Consider the following 18,440-nt stretch of genomic DNA (forward strand, 5'->3'; position numbering starts at 1 on the left):
AACGTCAGGAAAGGAAAATAATGCACAGTTTTTCCACCATTCTCCTTGCCTACCGTGGTTGTATTGATCAAGCCCTCAAGTGTATGGATACAATGTATTTGCTCTATTGAAAGTGCATGAGCACGTAATAACAACAAATTGCGTTTGTTGTTAAATATATTGATCATAAACATTTATTTGTTATTTACATAATTGTAAGTGCATGCACTTTATATGTAAATAACAAATGAATGCCCCATCCCCACCACTCTTCTGAAACTTCATCTAAATAACTGAATTGAACTGAAAAAACAAAAACCGTTTGCATATACAGGTTATTAGGGTTTGTAATTGGGTGTAATGGGGTCAAGATGCGCATGTACTCTTATACTATTGATGGTATAGAAGTAGAGATCTCCTACACTGACTACTACAATTCACATGTAAAATAAATAACTTTTTTTCCAGTTCAATTCAGTTATTTAGATGAAGTTTCAGAAGAGTGGTGGGGATGGGGCATGAGTCATGGTTTAATCAGTTCAATACTTTTATATAAATTTAACACACTCAGTGTTTTTTGCTTATGAATTGATCACATTTTTGTCTCTATCACCGCAGAGACACCATGTCTGACCCAATTGATCTTCCATCTGTGATTTCTACTACATTGCCTTGTCAGCTGTGTGATATTCAGTGTTTCACTGTCTCCATAAATTATAACATTATCCTTTCCTGATCATAAGGACCAGTACACTGTACTAGTCCACAAGTTCACTGAGCTGCTAATCACTTTGATCATAACATTATTTATATATTTTTGTTTGTATAAAAATGTTTCTTTATATCACAACACATTGTTTTCTCTAAAAAAAATTGTTGATATTTTACATATTTATATTGTACATGTATAACAAAAATATACTTAAATCAATAAAAAGCTGCATGTAAGCATGCCTGGGTCACTGTAAAATCTGTATTAGAAGCTGTGGCTTAAAATAGTACATAATAACAGAGGATGTGGCTTCTATTAGAGCAACCACACATATGAGAAATGGTGAATTTTTGGTCTTATGGTAATTAGTGTTTTGTGACTATTATGTGAATTTTGAATCCTGGGTATTTGTCTTCAATATTAAATTTTCATTTTCCGTACATCCAAGCTGACGATCACTTGTTCTTCCTGTTTGATTGTTTGTTCTAATTTTATTTTTCCTCACTTTTTGACAACTGTTGTGGTGTTGTGATGGGCGAGTTGTTAACACATATACATACATACCATCAAATGTCGCATGGTAATTCAAATACTGTGGAATACTTTATTTTCGCTGGAATTAATTTTCGCTGAAAAGGCTTTTTGGGCGTTTTGCTTGGAATTTATTTTCACTGATTTTTCATGAGTTTAATGTGAAATATAGGAAAAAAAGTATATTCGCTGGATTTTATTTTCACGGAATCATCCCTTCAGCGAAATAAGCGAAAATAAATTCCAAGCGAAAATAAAGTATTCTACAGTAGACCGAACGGTGTTGTCTCAGCATATGTTCAGTTTATTTTACCGTATGATAATATTTGGTTGAAACGCAAATTTTGTTTGTGTATTTGTATGTTCAGCTGATGTTACTTGATGGAAAGAAAATTAAGCTGCTTATGTACATGTACATGTATATTAAAAAATATAGAAAAATGTTCTATTAGACTAAATTAACCACATCATAAAAAAAAATTAGATTATCTTCTTTTTGTGAGAAAAAAGCATTCGATGAACTATTAAAACACTTGTGTCGGTTAGTGTTGCTCATTTTAAATGTCAAATGAAAACTTCCATGTAACAAGTGTTACAGATTGTACACAGCCCAAATTGTGCATCCCCGATCAGCATAGAGAGAATCTCTTTTTTTAGAAATGCTCCAGTTTATGAGAAAGATTAGTCAAATCCTTCGTGCTCATGGCTATGCATATGGAAATGTAATCAGTGACTTTTTTTTTTATTTCTGCAAAGTAGAGTAATAATTTAATCATTTTCAAACCTTGAATGAAAACCTGCATATATAATTTTATCCAGAATAGAGAATACAATTTTTCTGCTAAATTTTGTTATATCGGGGTATAACTGTAAATCGTAAAATTTTGGCAGTTTTGATGATTTAATGGCATTCTTGAGGGCAAAAAAATTTCCTGAATTTTGAGATTTAACACTGACTGTTTACGATCCTAGTGTAGCATTTTCAGTACCCTCTGTAGTAGATAATCTGCATGACTTCTAACATGTCATGTTACTTACTGTGAGTAACAGCAGTAATCTGTAATATTACACCCCAAGTTTTACTATGTTTAAGTATTTTTTCAATATTCATTGTCAAATTGTTCACAATTTCTGAGGAAATAATTGAAAAATGTTCATTGTTATGTGCTTTGTATCTCCAAGAAAGTACCAGGATGTGTGACCTTTTATAGAGCCTTCGTTTCCATTTCGATTTGCCCTTTTAATTTATGGGGTTATCGTAATCTTGATATCAACTGAACCATACAACTACACATTAATTTCCCCAAAATAGTCACATGACAAGTTCTGTTTTTGTTTCATTAGAAGCACAACTTTTATAAAGGTGCACATTACAACAACAAAATAATCTTAATTTCCACAAAATTAATTAAGATCTGTTCAGATGTTGTAAAATCTTAACTCCGCATGCTGACACCTTTTTTTTCTCGATTCATTTCGGACATTCTGAAGAGGTTTTAACAGATGTTGTGTGCTCTAATTATTTTCTCCAAAATGCCAAACGCTGTACTATTAATTGCGTCGTTGTGCCACATTGTGTTCGATGTAGGTCCCAGTAACATATACCACAATAATACAATGTGTTGCTATAGGCAGCTGAAAAAAAAAGTTGAAAATTGTGGTGAACCGCCCTTCACATTCCATATAAGTGCTGAAATAAATTTGATATTTTTTCCTTTTTCTAATGTCGCACTACGAAATGTAATTTATGATGCCTGGTTATTTTCTGTCACTTTAATTTATTTTTCACAAATCACCAAGGAGACTATCATATTTCTTTTAAGCCTCAAGCTGGTAATCAGTTTTCCCCCGCAAAGAATCATTAATTTTTTTTTCAAATTGTAGATTTCAAATTATGTATGTTTTGTTAGTGGATGATAATTTTTTAATAGTTAAAATTATTTGATATTTTTTTTTATTTGTCGAATAAACATTTATTTTGAAAAATATTTTTTCAGTTGACTGCATCATTAATTTTTTCCCTTTTGATGAAAAGATTTATTCTGAAAAACATTTTTTCAGGTAAAAGGGGGTTTTGTCTGAACACTGAATCAGAAAGTTAATAACAGTAAGAACTCTCATTTTGTTCTTTGCATCATGTCTTAAAAATTGATGCAAATGTTTTTTTCAATTTCCGCTGATCCCTCCCGCACTATCTTTGCAAATACAGGTCATCATGAATTCCTGCAGGTGTAATTCCTTTCCATCAAGTGCCAAAAATTGACAGTTATTCTGCAAATAATTGCACAGATATACAATATGTAATCAACAAGGAATAACCTACATGGCTCTCTCTACAGCTGTGATCACTTGGATCTATTCTAGTATTGGTTTCTTTACCTCGTACTTTGATGGATGGCTTAATTCTACACTTCGTTTGTCATTTTTTGAAATGGATATTTTTCTCGGAAATCGTCTTAAAACAAATTTTTGTCTTCGTCTTTACATCTACATAGTACATGATTTCAAGATCATTTAAGTGTTTGAATTCATTATACATGGTTGTTTTAACACATCGTATGTTGATAATCGTCTCGGATAGTAGCAGATTGTCGATATCTATCGTATAAAAAATCTCCAGCAGACGGTGTGTGAAAAAATCTCTGTGTCATTTATGTAATAACTTTCATCGTAATTTCAGATTATTTCCAACATGTTTGCTAACCCCAACAGTGACGGGAGATTGGAATGGGGCAGTGGTGAATGGGTCTGGGGAGTGCGAGATGTATATGTTGACAGCCTCTAATTATTAAGATACTGATGAGAGCAGTCAGGATCACCACTTTCCTTTCTTGTGTGTGTTTAATCATTGATTACAGGTACCATGTATACAGGTTAAACCTTCCATCACCTCCCTTGGTTTCAGAGAATTGGTCTATTCGTGTTGTGGAAAACATATAGGGCTATTCCATTTTAGTGTGGATTGTATGTGGTGGGGGTGTGATGGGTGGTAGTTAAGAGTATACAATGTGCATGTACATATGTAGAATCGTGACGTTCGATGGTTTATGACTGTGTACTAGTTCTGTGTTTCTGGTAACATCTTTTATTCTGATGAATATGTATGAATATTCCAGTCAGTGTCAATAATCCAAGTCATTCATAAAATGGAAATTCTGTTTTCCTGAGTTCCATGGATTTACTTCATCTTTTCAAGAACTGCCTATGAATCAACTGTCATGTTTGAATACAGGTATTTTTTGTGTGTGTTTGCGAAAATGACATACAAGGCATGTTTGGGCAAATGTCTGTATGTGTGGTTTAGTATGGATTGAATATACCATTTTATGTATGTGTGCAGATTTGCCTCGCAATTTTTCAGGAGTAGATAAGAACTACCATCAGCTGTTTCCGACTCCACCAAAATATATTCATGGAATTTCTTTGTATGTTAGTATATTGAGATCAATCATGCGCACTGATTTATGATTTCATTGTAGCTGTAGTATTGTCATGTTTCCCAATGTAATGCTTAATATTTCTTTCATACTTTTACAGGATGGATCCGGGAGAGAGTCCATCACAGAAAAGTCCAGGGTCACGTGGATTTTTTGACCCTGCACACTTACTTGGAGGTGAGTGCTTATTAAATGATATGTTACCCCCTTTCCTTTACACTCTGTTGATCCCATTGACCTACCATGTCACACTTAGTGTTCTCAGCGGACACAAGACCTCATGCTTTAAATTTTAATCCCAGGTTGTTGTTTTTTTAACTCCTGGGATGTTTTGTCTCAAAAAATATAAGAAATAAACAGGTAAAGTGACAATTTATGTAGAATGAAATTTCAAAAAATCAAGCATGTTTGCATATTAAACATTTTAGTTGTTTTACAACAGACAGTTCATGAAACTGCTTTGAAGACTCCATCACCCCTATGAGGAGAATAAAATATGTCATGTCTCTGCACTCAAGCACCCTCTTCAATATCCCCCTCTCGTTTTAGGCTGCTTACCATGGTTGCAGCCTGCTGTGTCACTCTCTCTGATATAGTCCAATGACCCCTGAGGGTCACTAAACCTGGCACTTTCTGGGAATATTGAATTTGTACATGTGTACTGTAGTGGTCATAATTTCCCATATTGCACCTTACTTTCGACACGTTTTTGAAAGTCAATGAAAATTGCTCAAATGTTTCTTGAAAAAAATAATTGAAAACTTCTCAGTTACCCGGTAAGTGTATTATTTCACATGTCCTGTAAATCATTTAATTTTTACTGCTAGGAATTTTTTCACTATTTGAAAATCTTGCGGCATTCATGAAAACAAAATTTTGCCAAAGTCATTACCATTCCTGTGTGGCTTGACCCAAGCAAATACTAATGTACTACAAAATTTTGTGATTTTCAAAATTCACAAAAATGCTTTTCTTGTGAAATTTACATATTAACTCGGTCATTTTAAAAAATATTATAATATCCCACTATTATTAGAAATATTTTCACAAAACAGGGGATACCAATATACCATAACAACTTATATTTCCGCTATTATTAGCACATGCATTTACGTAAATATAGGTGTGTCTACAGTCAAAATAGGTGAGATATAATAATAAATTTAATAATCCAACAAACAAACAATAAAAGCAATTTCTGGTTTATGTACAAATATGTTAAAGCAAATGTACACAGGAAATGATGCTTAGATGTTGATATTGGGAGGTTCATTTGAAGTGGAACAGTGATATTGGTGATATTGGTTTAGGGGAGTTGGAAGGGAGGGGGAGAGGGAGAGGGGAGGGGACAGGCCCCTTCATCTAGCAATAGAGAAAATTGTCATGTATCGGGAAGTCACTGTATGAGGGGTATGTTAACAAATACAAGACATTATACAAAAAAAAAAAACAGTATAGCCATACCATTATTTTTGTATCTGTGTGTTCTATTTCTGGTGACTGTATTTCTTAGTTTATATATATTCACCTGTATTTGATTTTCGCTAGATTTTAAACTGCATCCTTGTTTTCAGCTTTATTAGCACATATGTCTATTCCATTGGCCCTAACCCTAGCTACCATGCTACTCAGAAAACACAGGGAAGCTGTGCCTTCATAGTGTGATAGACAGAAACACTGATAATGTGCAAAATAATTGTCAATATTGACAGAGAACAAATAAGTTTATATTGCTGGATAGCATCTGAACTTTTGGAAGTTCAGCTCAGGTCATGTTTGATTCATTAATCATTTGTACAATCTGTCATATTAACGCACAGCCGCAATCGAATTGTCCATCAAATGTAACATTATATATGTTTGTTGTGCTGGCTACCAGTCGCCATCTTGTCCTGATATGACCAGGAGGGTTGTAAAATTTTTTTTCATAATTCTTGAGACGGGGGTGAAAAAAAACATTTAAACACTTTTAAATTATTTACTGGGTTTTATTTTCATTGACAACAGAGTCGGGTTAAATTCAGGTGAATATCTACAAAAAAACTGGTTGTTCAACTACCAAATCCGACGCAATCAATAAATCCAAAATACATAATTAGCATAATTAATTAATTTATTTAATTAAAGTCCAGTGATGATGATTTTACAGTATCAGTAGAAATTGTGTTAATGAAAAACGACATTTCTGTTGCTTCTAAAAAAAGTATTTTTGTAGTACCGGTAATACATGTGTCATCATCGGGGGAAGTAACTGCACAAAAAATGAAATAATATTGAACATTTTTGCCACCAGTTCCCTCTTTTCATCACAAATTCACAAAATAGTCCTGTTTATAAATTATAGGTTACCCGGTACTTTCTTTCAGAAGATTTGGACAAAATAAGTAAATTTTTTGGAGTAAAACTGAAAATTGTCTCAAATTTTGGCTGTTGGCTCCAAAATTAGGTTTCAATTCCAAAAATATTGAAGAATATAAGAAAAAAAATGCAGCAAAATTTGGGCAAGAAAGACTGGTGGCGAAAAGGTTAACATTTTATATAATAGAGTTAAATGCCAGTTTCAACAAATCTGACTAAAATGCCTGAATATACAGCTAAAATGTCAATATTCTCATTACCAGTCTTTCTTCATTAGTCACTCTTGATGTTTATTATTGGCAAGGAGGCTGCTACTGCTGACTCAACCACTCAAAAATTTAATGATCTTCTCGCAAACAATTCAGCTAACTTTAGAAAAAATGATTTTGTCATGGTCAAAATAAGTGAAAAATGTACACAAAACTTGATGTAAACAAACTCCCCCACAAAACCCTGCGTGAGATCTATGCATTTAACTATAATAAAATGCACAGATCTCATTGGATGCATCTGTGAAACATGTACCCAATCAGAATTTGTGAATTACCAACAGACACGATGTCCTTTTTTTTTTGTGTATACGCAACTTACGAGCAAGGGTAGGACAAAAATATGAAAGGTCAAAAGAACAACGTACAGACAACATCTTCAGTTACCAGTTTGAAAATATGAACTGAAAAGGCAATGGTATGTGTGTTTTGCTGAGTAAATATGACCTCGACAGTTTTTCATTCCCTGAAATACCCCCAAAATATTTCACTGTATAGGCAAAGATAATTTGCATTTTTTTGCATAAATTGCAAGTTTTTCTTGCTTAAGCAGAATAGTGTGCAAATTACTAGACATATGAATTGAAAGATGATGGCACTTTTATTTGTGGTTTTTTTTTTCATGCTTCATTTTGGAAACACGGACAAGCGTTGTACTGAACCTTTCAGTTTTATGACCTCAAGTGCAGGTGGACAAACTATCAACACGTTAACACTATCAATTCGGAAATCAGAAATTGCTATAGCTTATGGCAATTAATATAAAGCAAAATGGTGGGATGACGACCTGCACTTAAATACAACACACTATGTATAGAATCTGCTAATTTTAAGGTGTAGTTGTGAGCCAATAAACTGTATATATGAACCATGGCTGGCTAGTAGAATGGTGGTCAAATTGCTTGATCAAAATAAAAAAAATATTGCTTTAAGCAGAAATTATTTAGTCAAATAAAATGGTATATTCACTTCACTGAATCTCTCGGGTCAATTATGCGAACAGATAACCTTAGGATTACAGAAAATATGAAAATAATCTAACACAGCAGAAATAATATTTTCTTACCTTGGTCACACTAATAATTTTTTGACCCAGCTAAGTGTAGTGAATAGGATATGAAACCTGATCTGTGCTGACTATATTGTTGTTATGCTATCATTTTTTCCCGCCAAAATTTTTGATGCAGCATTTTAGTGCAGTTTCCTCTAATTTCTTGGTTAATTGAACATAATTTCTTATTGGCTACCAAATTTGGTCAAAATTATAGAAAAATATTAAATATATTCGGGTTTACTTTTTGAAATGTGATGAAAGTTGACCTAGGTGTTCAGAGGTTTTTATTACATGCCTTTATTTCGACGCAAATTCGATACATGGTTTTAGAACAGTATCTTCCTTGGAATTTTTCGGTCCAGTGAAGCATGTATTGACCATTGCCACTTAAACGGGCTGTTGCTAGGCAGAGCTGCTTGTTCAACAGTTCAGCTGGTTATGAAAATATTACAGCCCGGTATGGGCAGTGTGCCCTCTCACGCTTAAATCTTGGTCTGAATGAAATGTATATTGTAATTGTTCTATTAGAAACACGTAAAGCAAAAATTGCTACACGTAAAACAAATACGGTATACTTCATGAATGGTCTAGTTTTCAAAATACAAAAAATGTACGACATTTCATGCATGTAGCTCATCAATTTATGTTTAATTGTCACTAATTTTCATTAAAAAAAAGGTAATTATGATTATTAATTAGAACATTATTGTGCTCACACAATTATTGATGACATCTTGAATTGTGTACAAGTTTTACCGTGATCCCTCAGTTAGTTGGACCCTTGATCTCTCTGTTAGTTGAACCCCTCCCACTGTTAGTTGGACCCCTCCCTCTGTTAGTTGGACCCCTCCCTCTGTTAGTTGGACCCCTCCCTCTGTTAGTTGGACCCCTCCCTCTGTTAGTTGGACCCCTCCCTCTGTTAGTTGGACCTTTCCCTCTGTTAGCTAGACCCCTCCCTCTCTATTAGTTGGAATACAGTACTTAATTTCTGTTTTGATCATAATTTTGAATTATTCTCAACCCACCTGCCAGGAAATTGTCTCATTCCGATGATTTCAATCCAACTTGATGTTTCTTCATATTGATAAAAAAAAGAAAGATTTGAACTATTCAATGCTTTCTTATTTTTTCCACTTTAAAATTACGTTACCTCTGACCATCTATGTATCAATAACATGTCATATTATTAGTTTAGAAGGCACACTGTCAGGAGGGATCTGTTCTGCTAGCACAAGGGTGAAAATGTCTGTAATCAGGCTGTGATATTTCTATTCGATTTCTCTTTCTTCTGATGTTCATGACATTAGCTCCTCAATGCAATCACATCAGTTAAAATCCAGCCAAACACCTTACAGTACTGCACATAGCAACAGTCTGTTCAAGTTACAATTTGATATTGGCTCTATTTTCTGTGAGTAGTGTATGCTTTTACCTATGTACCGGTACTTGTAAATGATCAAATTGTCAATATTTTAAATGCTCCAGCATATTGTAAAATGCAATTTTTTGTTTATGTACACTTCCAATATAGCAAATACACTAATCACACATCTCTTCTTGTCCGTATTCTGAAATGATAAACATATATAATAATGTTAATAAATAAAAAGTGCTTGGAAATAAATTAAACTGTTTAAGGTATTTAATGAACAAGCTTGCTCGATGCAGGTAGTTGTTGCTGGTTGTCAGTTTTCTGTAGGAGGGTGATTTATTGGAAATTTTCTTTGAAAAGGTTGGATCTGGTAGTCTAGGTGCCTTAGGGAGGGGGCTACTCAGTGTCAAGTGAGCATGTACAGGGAATTTTCAAGGCTGACAGTCATGCAATTTTGCTGTTAGTGTTTTTTTATAGAAACGATAACTTATTTTGTGCAGTCTGCATAAAATTCACTCACTACATTATCAGTGTATTTCAAATCGTGGATGAGAGCTGCACCAATGATACCTGATGTTTTCGCAGTTTTCATCCTAATAAGTATCTAAATGTGTATAGATTGGTTTCATTACTCATCCTATTCTGTTTGGTGTGATCTTTTTTTCCCCCCAGCCTTCTAGCATTCTCACTCTGATGAAACAAATTGTTTCGTCCTATTAATAACAGATTCTTAACATACATGTTAGCTGTGGAGAGTACAGTATGTATGTAGTTTTGCTAAATTGCAATCGCATTATTGTTGGCTAATAACGGGATTTAATTTCAAATGGTGAGCTATAATAAAGTGTAACTTTTATATTGAGCCAAGTGATTCACCACACAGTCATTTCCCTTTGCTTTTAAAAAAAGAAAATTACTGCAATCATTCCACCCTGAGGGGTAATAATGGAGTAATCAATATTTGTGATCATAATATGCATTCATTGTGTCGTGATAGAACAGCATATTGATGGCAAAGACGTCCTTTGGAGTTGGCCCGGCCGCATTTTCTCAGGAGTTCATGGTCCAATGTTTTCTAAATATGGTACATAGTTGATGCATGAGGGTATTTATGCTCAAAATGGCCAACTGGCAGCCATATTGCAGCCCAAAATGTCTTAAAATCTATATTTTGTGTGTGGAGCATTACCTCTGATATGCTGATCGATTCTGTTCAGACTATTGGCAACACCTGTTAGTTCAAGGCACATCCATATTTTGCAGGATTTGTAATTTATTAACTTTGTGTGTCAAAAACAATGTTTTTGGTTTTTATTGCTGATACCTTGAGAATTGAATAACTAAGAGATTTTCAAACTTGGTACAGAGGCAATGTATTGTTTCGCAATGATTTTTGCCATGATCCTATTTAAGATAGTTGACTGGTAAGCCATTTTGTTTGATGAAAAGTGCTGCTCAACTTGTAGAATAATACTGTATTTAATCTATTAGTAGTACTTCCTGTTATGTAAATACCAAGTATGTCCATGATAAAAAAATAAGTTGTATTTTAATGATCTAAACCGTACAAATGTTGGTTTACATGCTCTTTCTAATTAAGCAAATTTGGCAACATATTTCTAAAATGTGCAATCATATACAGTATATTATTTATGTAAATCTTTCAAAATGTTTTTTCACCCCTGCCCTCTTGTACCACTTTAGTTTCGTTGACCCTTCCATACATGTATCCTTCATGTCAACATAGCTTGAGGGAGAATCTCTGTACAAACAAGGTATCCCCCATCTCTCATAATATTATATCAAAATTGGCAATCAGTGAAATTAGGGAACAGTCTGGTGTTACAGCTGCTTAAATTTATTAAATCTAAATTATCAGACTTTAATAACTGATGTAAGCATATTAGTGTTTGGCGACACTTTGCTTAATATATGGCAATGATATCAGATATACTACATTGGTATGGATTGCCGCTATCTAATTTCGATGCTGTTAAATATTGAACAGTACTCTGGTGTATTCGATGTTAATTATTTTCTTTGATTTCTGATGCGTAGAGAAAATAATGCATTTTCGAGATTTTATCCTCGCTCAGTTATTCTCCAATATTAAAAAAAGAATCCAAAGTATCTGAAAGCGTACTTTTCTTTCTCTGTCTATCGGTTCTTTTACACGGTTCACACAACCAGATTAAGACCAACTCTGGCTGTGAACAACCAAATCTGGTTTGTTATAAGATTTTCCAACAATTGGACGTGTCTATTATCATCTGATTAATCTTGCAATGTCATCATAAAAGGCTGTACAAACTGAACTGATCTGTCTCATCAGAATGTTTTCGTCAGATATGTGATAATATGCATCTTAGAAGCTTAATCTGACTATGCGAACCGTCTTTAAATCCTTAAATTGATAGTGAAAATTTGACGATCTAAGTATCTCATGTCAAGTGTGAGATTTACTCATGATTTTTCAGATCAAAATGAATTTTTTTTATTATTTTCTTCCTTCATAAAAATATTGTTGTATATAATTTTGTTTTCAATTTGAGGGGTGTTAGAGATTATGGATATATTTCCCTCAAAATAAGAATGACAGAGACAGATACAAATGCCATACTGATATTATATTACTTGTGGAGACTGGGATTTTATCTATGGGTGTTTTATGACATTTTTTTTGCAATATTTCTTGAGATGACCTTTCTGATATCTTTCCCGCATCTCACTATTTTCGAAAGTGGCCTCTTTTTCTTTTTGTATCAATAATTTTCCAATTATCTCTGTGCTTATTCTGATAGCTTGACCTTTTTATGTCGCAGCTAAAAGCATATTTTGAATGATTTAGAGCACCTTAGAGAGCAGACATTTTAAAAATGAAAGCATAATGGCGTTTGAAATTGAGTTTTTTTTTTTGGTTTTTGTTCAGTGTATAATCTCTTATACTGTAAGTCTTAATATTGAGAAAATGATTGGGAAAAAATTATAATGTTGGTTTTTCTGGCAATTATGCTTTCTCCTGCTAATGACAGTTGCATGGCAATGAACTATGGATTGTATTCACTGTGTTTCAAAGGAAAGCTGATTAAAATTAGTATGAATTCATATTCACAAGTGGCGGTATCATCTCAGAATTCCTGTGAATTTAATAAAAACAAAATATTGCTGTTAAAAATTTTTGAAATAACATTCAAATTAGTGTGAAAATAAAAGTATTGTGGCAAGTTGTATCATCAGTTTCATTTCCAATCAGCCGATTTTCTCTATTAGCGCTTTTGATCATGTAAATTAAACGCAAATGTTTCTATGACCAATATAAGTTATATTTTATGAATTCAGTCTACAACAAATGTAATTGTTTGTTCATATGTGCTTCTCATGAAGATGGGCTTCTAATAGGGATTTAAAATTATTTATGCTGTGTAATGCTTTTGGTTTACATTAACATTTTTAGTTTACGAATACATTCCAAAAACGTGCGACCACGTGAGTAGATAATTATATAGAAGCTTGATCAATCAACGGTGTTTTATAAAAAAAAATTTTCTATTTTTATACTGATATGTATGTAAATTAAAATGTGTTATCATTTATTAAAATTTAATATTCGGTACCATATGACTGTCAAGTAAACTGATGCCAGGTCAGGGAATGATCTGATGCCCGACATCTACAGTACCAATATGCATAAATAAGTTATGCATTAAAAACGCTATGTTTATTTTTATCTTGAACATTAAACACATTGCTGTTCTACCTAATGGTAACCTTTGACCTATACCCTGTTAAGATGAACTCTGTTTGATAGCTGCATTATAAATTGTTTGGTTGTACACGTAAGAGGGTTTGGGGAGTATGGAGGGAGGGTATGATTCTGCCACCCTCCCTCCCCAGTATTTGATCATTAAAAGTACTGGACACGTCTGGTGGAATTTACATAATATTATTCTGCATCTGGATGTTGAATGCAGGTGTGGATTTCTAAGCCCTTTATTGCTGGTACATGTGTGCCTGCTAGTCACAGTTGTTGATTTTTAGGGCACCTACTTTATTCTGTACATATATATAACAGTGCATGGCTAATAATAAAACACTTAGTAATTAGCTCGTTGCTTCAATACATGTACAGCTCGGTGCAGCTTGTCCATAATCCAACTCTGTGCTGTTTTGTTAACGAATTATTCAGACGTCATTTATCTAACTAATCTAGAAACTCAACCTTACTGTAAACTATTTTTGTTGTTGCTATCAATTTTCGTGAGGACATAATTTTATGGCTTTGGTGAGGAGGAAATTTTGTGATAGTGTCACGGTCTTAAAGATCCCAAAGAAATGTTTCTTTGACTTGCTCTTACGATAATAAAGTAGTTTATAATAACAGAAAGCTTTCATATCTATAGTGAATAGGATGTAATAATTAACAAATGTGAGAAATATTTAAGAACCCATTTTGTTTTCTGGATTAAATATGAAACAACAGACCTTTCCTTGTGAGCACACGATTTTGCCCAGGAACGCTAACACATGCAAAATGACATCTAATAACTCACCTCAGTGCTTTTCGAAGTTTTTAGTTTTAGATTTTCATTTTCAATGGAAAACAAGACAAATTTTAAGTACACACAACTTGGACATCACTTCCTGATCACAGCGCCTACATACCTGAGGCATAAAGCGCCCTCAATAGTCCAAGTATAACAATTGTTTATTTTTCTGTCAGTGGTTGCCATTGGTTCACTTGCCATGTACCATGCTATGCACATGTGATCATGATCATTTATTAAAAAGCAAACCAGAGTAAAAATTTAAATTTAACAGTTAAGTATCAGCTGAACAGTGTTTCCAGTAAAGAGAATTTGACACTAAGCAACTTTGCTATTTTCTCTAGGAAGGATTTTATTGATTTTGTGAATGTTAATAATCCCTGTTACAGCTTGACATCATACAAATGATATCATCTAATGTCAGTGCTCTACTGAAAGGCATCAACTAAATAAAATACAGGGAATCATTGCTTTGTGATGTAAACACAAGTATAAGCATGCTTAATTCTTTAATACGTATTGCTGGGAGTGGGGTTGTTGTCCTGTCCTACTGAAATATATAGATGTAAATAAACAAAAGTAGATAAATGTTGTAACCAATATTTGAGGTGAAAAAGTCTGTTTTAAATGCTTTTAATAAATTTGCTGGTATCTGAGGCTACGTTTTGATGGTTGTCAGTTATGGCAGATGGCAACATTTTAAAATATTAATCATGGTCCTTGCAGGCATGTACGTTTCAGTTCTCATTGCAAATGCATTATATTAATATTAAAATTAATTGTATTCTTGTGTGTTTTAAATGTAGCTAGAATTTGATTTGATTTTAATAGGAATATATATTATCTCTGTAATTAACTGTGTTTTGTTTTGTGGCCATTATATTTCCCTTCAAAAATTCGTTAGCATTATTTTGCATACATGTACATCATTGTTTGTGTTTATTTTATTATCAAAATGTTTATTTCGTTTTAAACATTCAGTATATCAACCTTGTTTATTTCAATGAATCGATAGTAGGGGTCATAATCAGAATCCATTCATTATTTATGAAATTTGATGGATGTATCAATATTTTCAGTTTATTGTGGATATAAAATCTGAATTATTAATAACCGGTAAATGTGTTTCTGCCAGCAAATACTAGAATATAGCTATAAGCTTTTTTTATTTTTAAAAATTTATCTTTTTTTCCAGATAAAAGGCAAAATGACCTTTCTTTGACCTCAAGTTTTGATGTCACTATCTGACTCGCGTTTTAATCACTGCTTGAATCTAAACTGCGCTATTACTGTCAAAATATGCGAATAATTAATTTTATGAAAAGATTTTTTTGTTTTTGTCCTTTGTATGTGATTTGATTTTTGTTAACAAACCCCTCTCTGTTGTTAAAAAAAAAGAAGCAATTGTGCTTATTAGTTGTTAACCGAGAAGCATTTGTTTGGAAATGAAGGACAGTTTGCTTAATTAGTTCTGAGGATGACAAGAGCTGCAGCCGAGCAGTTTAACGAAAATGAAGCCAGTGAAGAGATGACCACTCATTTTTTTTTTTTATTACCTGTTTATGTTAAACAGTTAAATACAATTGATCACAGATTTCACCAAACCTGTTACATAAAACACAATTGATAGTATCAAATTAAAAAGTAACAATTCCCATCAATGGAGAATAATTTATATTTATTTGGAAATATATTATTATATTTTCCCCGAAAGAATAAAATCTAGCGAAAGCACTTTTCTTGGATGAAATGTAATTTATGATGTATCAGTGAAAACAAATTATGCATGTCAAATCTAAATGTGGACTCTTAGCTGAAATAAAGTACCGAAGATAATCCCCATAGTATATGGAAGTGGTTAATAAGATGAGAAGTTTCTATGGAATTCAAAACCCCATTATTTGGGGGAAGTACCTGTGTGCATATGTATGTGATAACAGATTGTGGCAATTTAAATTTGAAAATATATGATTGATTACAAATTGTGCCAATTTAGACTGAAATTGCAAAACCAAATCTTTGCTGAGAAACAGTTTTTAATTTAGCTCAGTTTAATCAATTTTTCATCTCCTAGTATTTGTGTATCGAGAGTCATTACAAAAGTATCTAAAAAAAACAAAGTGTTGGTAAGTAATATTTGACTGAATTATAATCATCTGTTTCCACTTCTGATCTATCAATCCATAGACATAATAGCAAAATCAAGTGAAAAACAACAGAATAAATTGCACATTTACGTAGCAATAGAATAGTACATGTATGTAATTATGTTTATACTCTCTGAATTTAGCGTTTACTATTTGCATAAATTTGAATAATTATGTTTAAGGTGTAGTTTAGTTACAAGTGCAATTCAAAGTGTACTAATAGCATCTGGATAAACTGTTGGGTCCAATTTTTACAGCGAACTCGCAATGGTATCGTACTTTCCCCCTAAATTACTTTGTTATCTGATCTTAGTTCCGTTCATTGCAATGAAATCAACAACCATTAATGCACTCTCATGCACGGAAGAGTCCTGCTGATTGGTCAAATTATATATTCCATGGTGCTCTGCTGCCGAAGTAATTGAGCATAAACAGCAATTTAAGTTTGCTAGCTTTTCTAGTTATTGACTTGATCTGATTTAGGGAGTTGGTTTATGACAATGTTTGAACGATCCATGTTTGAAGAGCGGTGGCTATTGTGTCGCTTTTGATATGGGTACCTTGGGATATATACAAATGTAAAATATAGTGTTTGTTTACACAAAATTTGAGCACACACTGTGTGATGCCCAATCCCCTAAGGTGATTTTTTGGCACTTTTTATAGTAATTTAGATAGAAATAATGCATATAATTTCATTGGTTTGAACTCATTTGCAGTGAAAGAGACTTTTTTTTTATTATTTTGAAGTCTCTAATACTGATTATCCTACCCTGGGGCCAGCATGGATCCGCAAATCAGATTGATCAGCAGGTTCATCCAATCATAAACGGTCGCCATGAGGTGTACATGACTTCCTGTTTTCCTACAAGGATTTTGCAGCTGTCATTACAATGTGGCAATTCCCATGTTGTGTGGAGAATTTATCTGGAGTAAGAAATTTGCCAATATCAATATCCGCATCCATTTGTTTTCACACTGATATTTTTATTAGATTGGAAAACAACTTAAATATATATATGTTTTGAACTATATGTTTACTGCTGGACATTCATTTAAATTTGATAAAGATTTTTATCACCGCCCACGAGACTTAAAACTACTTTCCGTCTCCTCAGGCAGAATACATACAACAGTAATGATCTAGTACATCAACTAAGATGCTTTTACTGTATGGAGTGTGTATTCTTGCCCAAGTGGCCTTGACTCGCGTTTTTTCTTCTTCTTTGACTTTGTCGTGTATTCCCAAATCGCCCATGGTTACCAGGTAATCCGTAGAGTGCTATATTGATTTGCTACAACGGGATGTAAACTATGACGACTTTGCTTTGATAGCTTCATATTTAGCATTGATTGTATGTGTGCTACTTGATAGTTCAGTAATAGCTATACACTTGAAATTAGTCCAAATTTGTAATATTCACAAACAAAAGGCAGAAAGCATTTTTTTTTTACACATATATGTTGCTAGTTATAATATTGACAATATTTTGTGTCAAGAGTATGCAGATCTTTTTTTATTCATTGTCAATTTGTGTTATAAGAAAAAGTCAAATAACATAATAATATGCGTAATAATGGCAATTTATATAGACCACAATGGAAACACATTTCCCTTTTTAAATGTAATTTTTGTAATACTTTTAGACATAAACAAGTACATTGTAAGTCACTATATATCTTTTTTCACACTGTGTCATCGACCAACATTTTGAGATATTTAGATGTATTTCTTGCTATGGGAAACATAAAATAAAATAAAACTTGACTCTATCATTAGTTGTGCCATATAATTTTACAATTACTGTATTTGTTTAAAAATTAAAATATTAATATGAAAAGTCTTTATAATTACAGGTTTTGTGTTTTCAAAATTCCACATTCAAAAAGTTGACATATATTTGGCTTTTTAGCTCCGCTGTCGACTTTGTCCGTGTCAGTGTTTTACTTTTTTGACTTCTTCCTGAAAACTACAAGCCTGAATGCTTTGATACTTGGTGTATATGTACCTTGGGTAGACCTCTCTCAGATTTGTTA

The 18,440-nt window shown here is 33.0% G+C and overlaps 1 protein-coding gene across 10 annotated transcripts in view; it reads left to right on the forward strand.

The window, feature by feature from the left end:
- Positions 1-18,440, forward strand: part of LOC100376277 (bromodomain adjacent to zinc finger domain protein 2B-like) — a 77,005-nt gene that overhangs the window by 21,799 nt on the left and 36,766 nt on the right. For all 10 annotated transcript variants that reach the window (XM_085495131.1, XM_085495130.1, XM_085495133.1 and 7 more), the window contains exon 2: positions 4,760-4,836. In XM_085495131.1, coding sequence (XP_085351257.1) covers positions 4,761-4,836 — 76 coding nt within the window. In that variant the 5' untranslated portion in view covers position 4,760. The remainder of the gene's footprint in view (positions 1-4,759; positions 4,837-18,440) is intronic.

The sequence above is a fragment of the Saccoglossus kowalevskii genome, chromosome 21 (assembly GCF_978046115.1).
Source record: "Saccoglossus kowalevskii chromosome 21, keSacKowa6.1, whole genome shotgun sequence".
NCBI classification, from domain to species: Eukaryota; Metazoa; Hemichordata; class Enteropneusta; family Harrimaniidae; genus Saccoglossus; species Saccoglossus kowalevskii.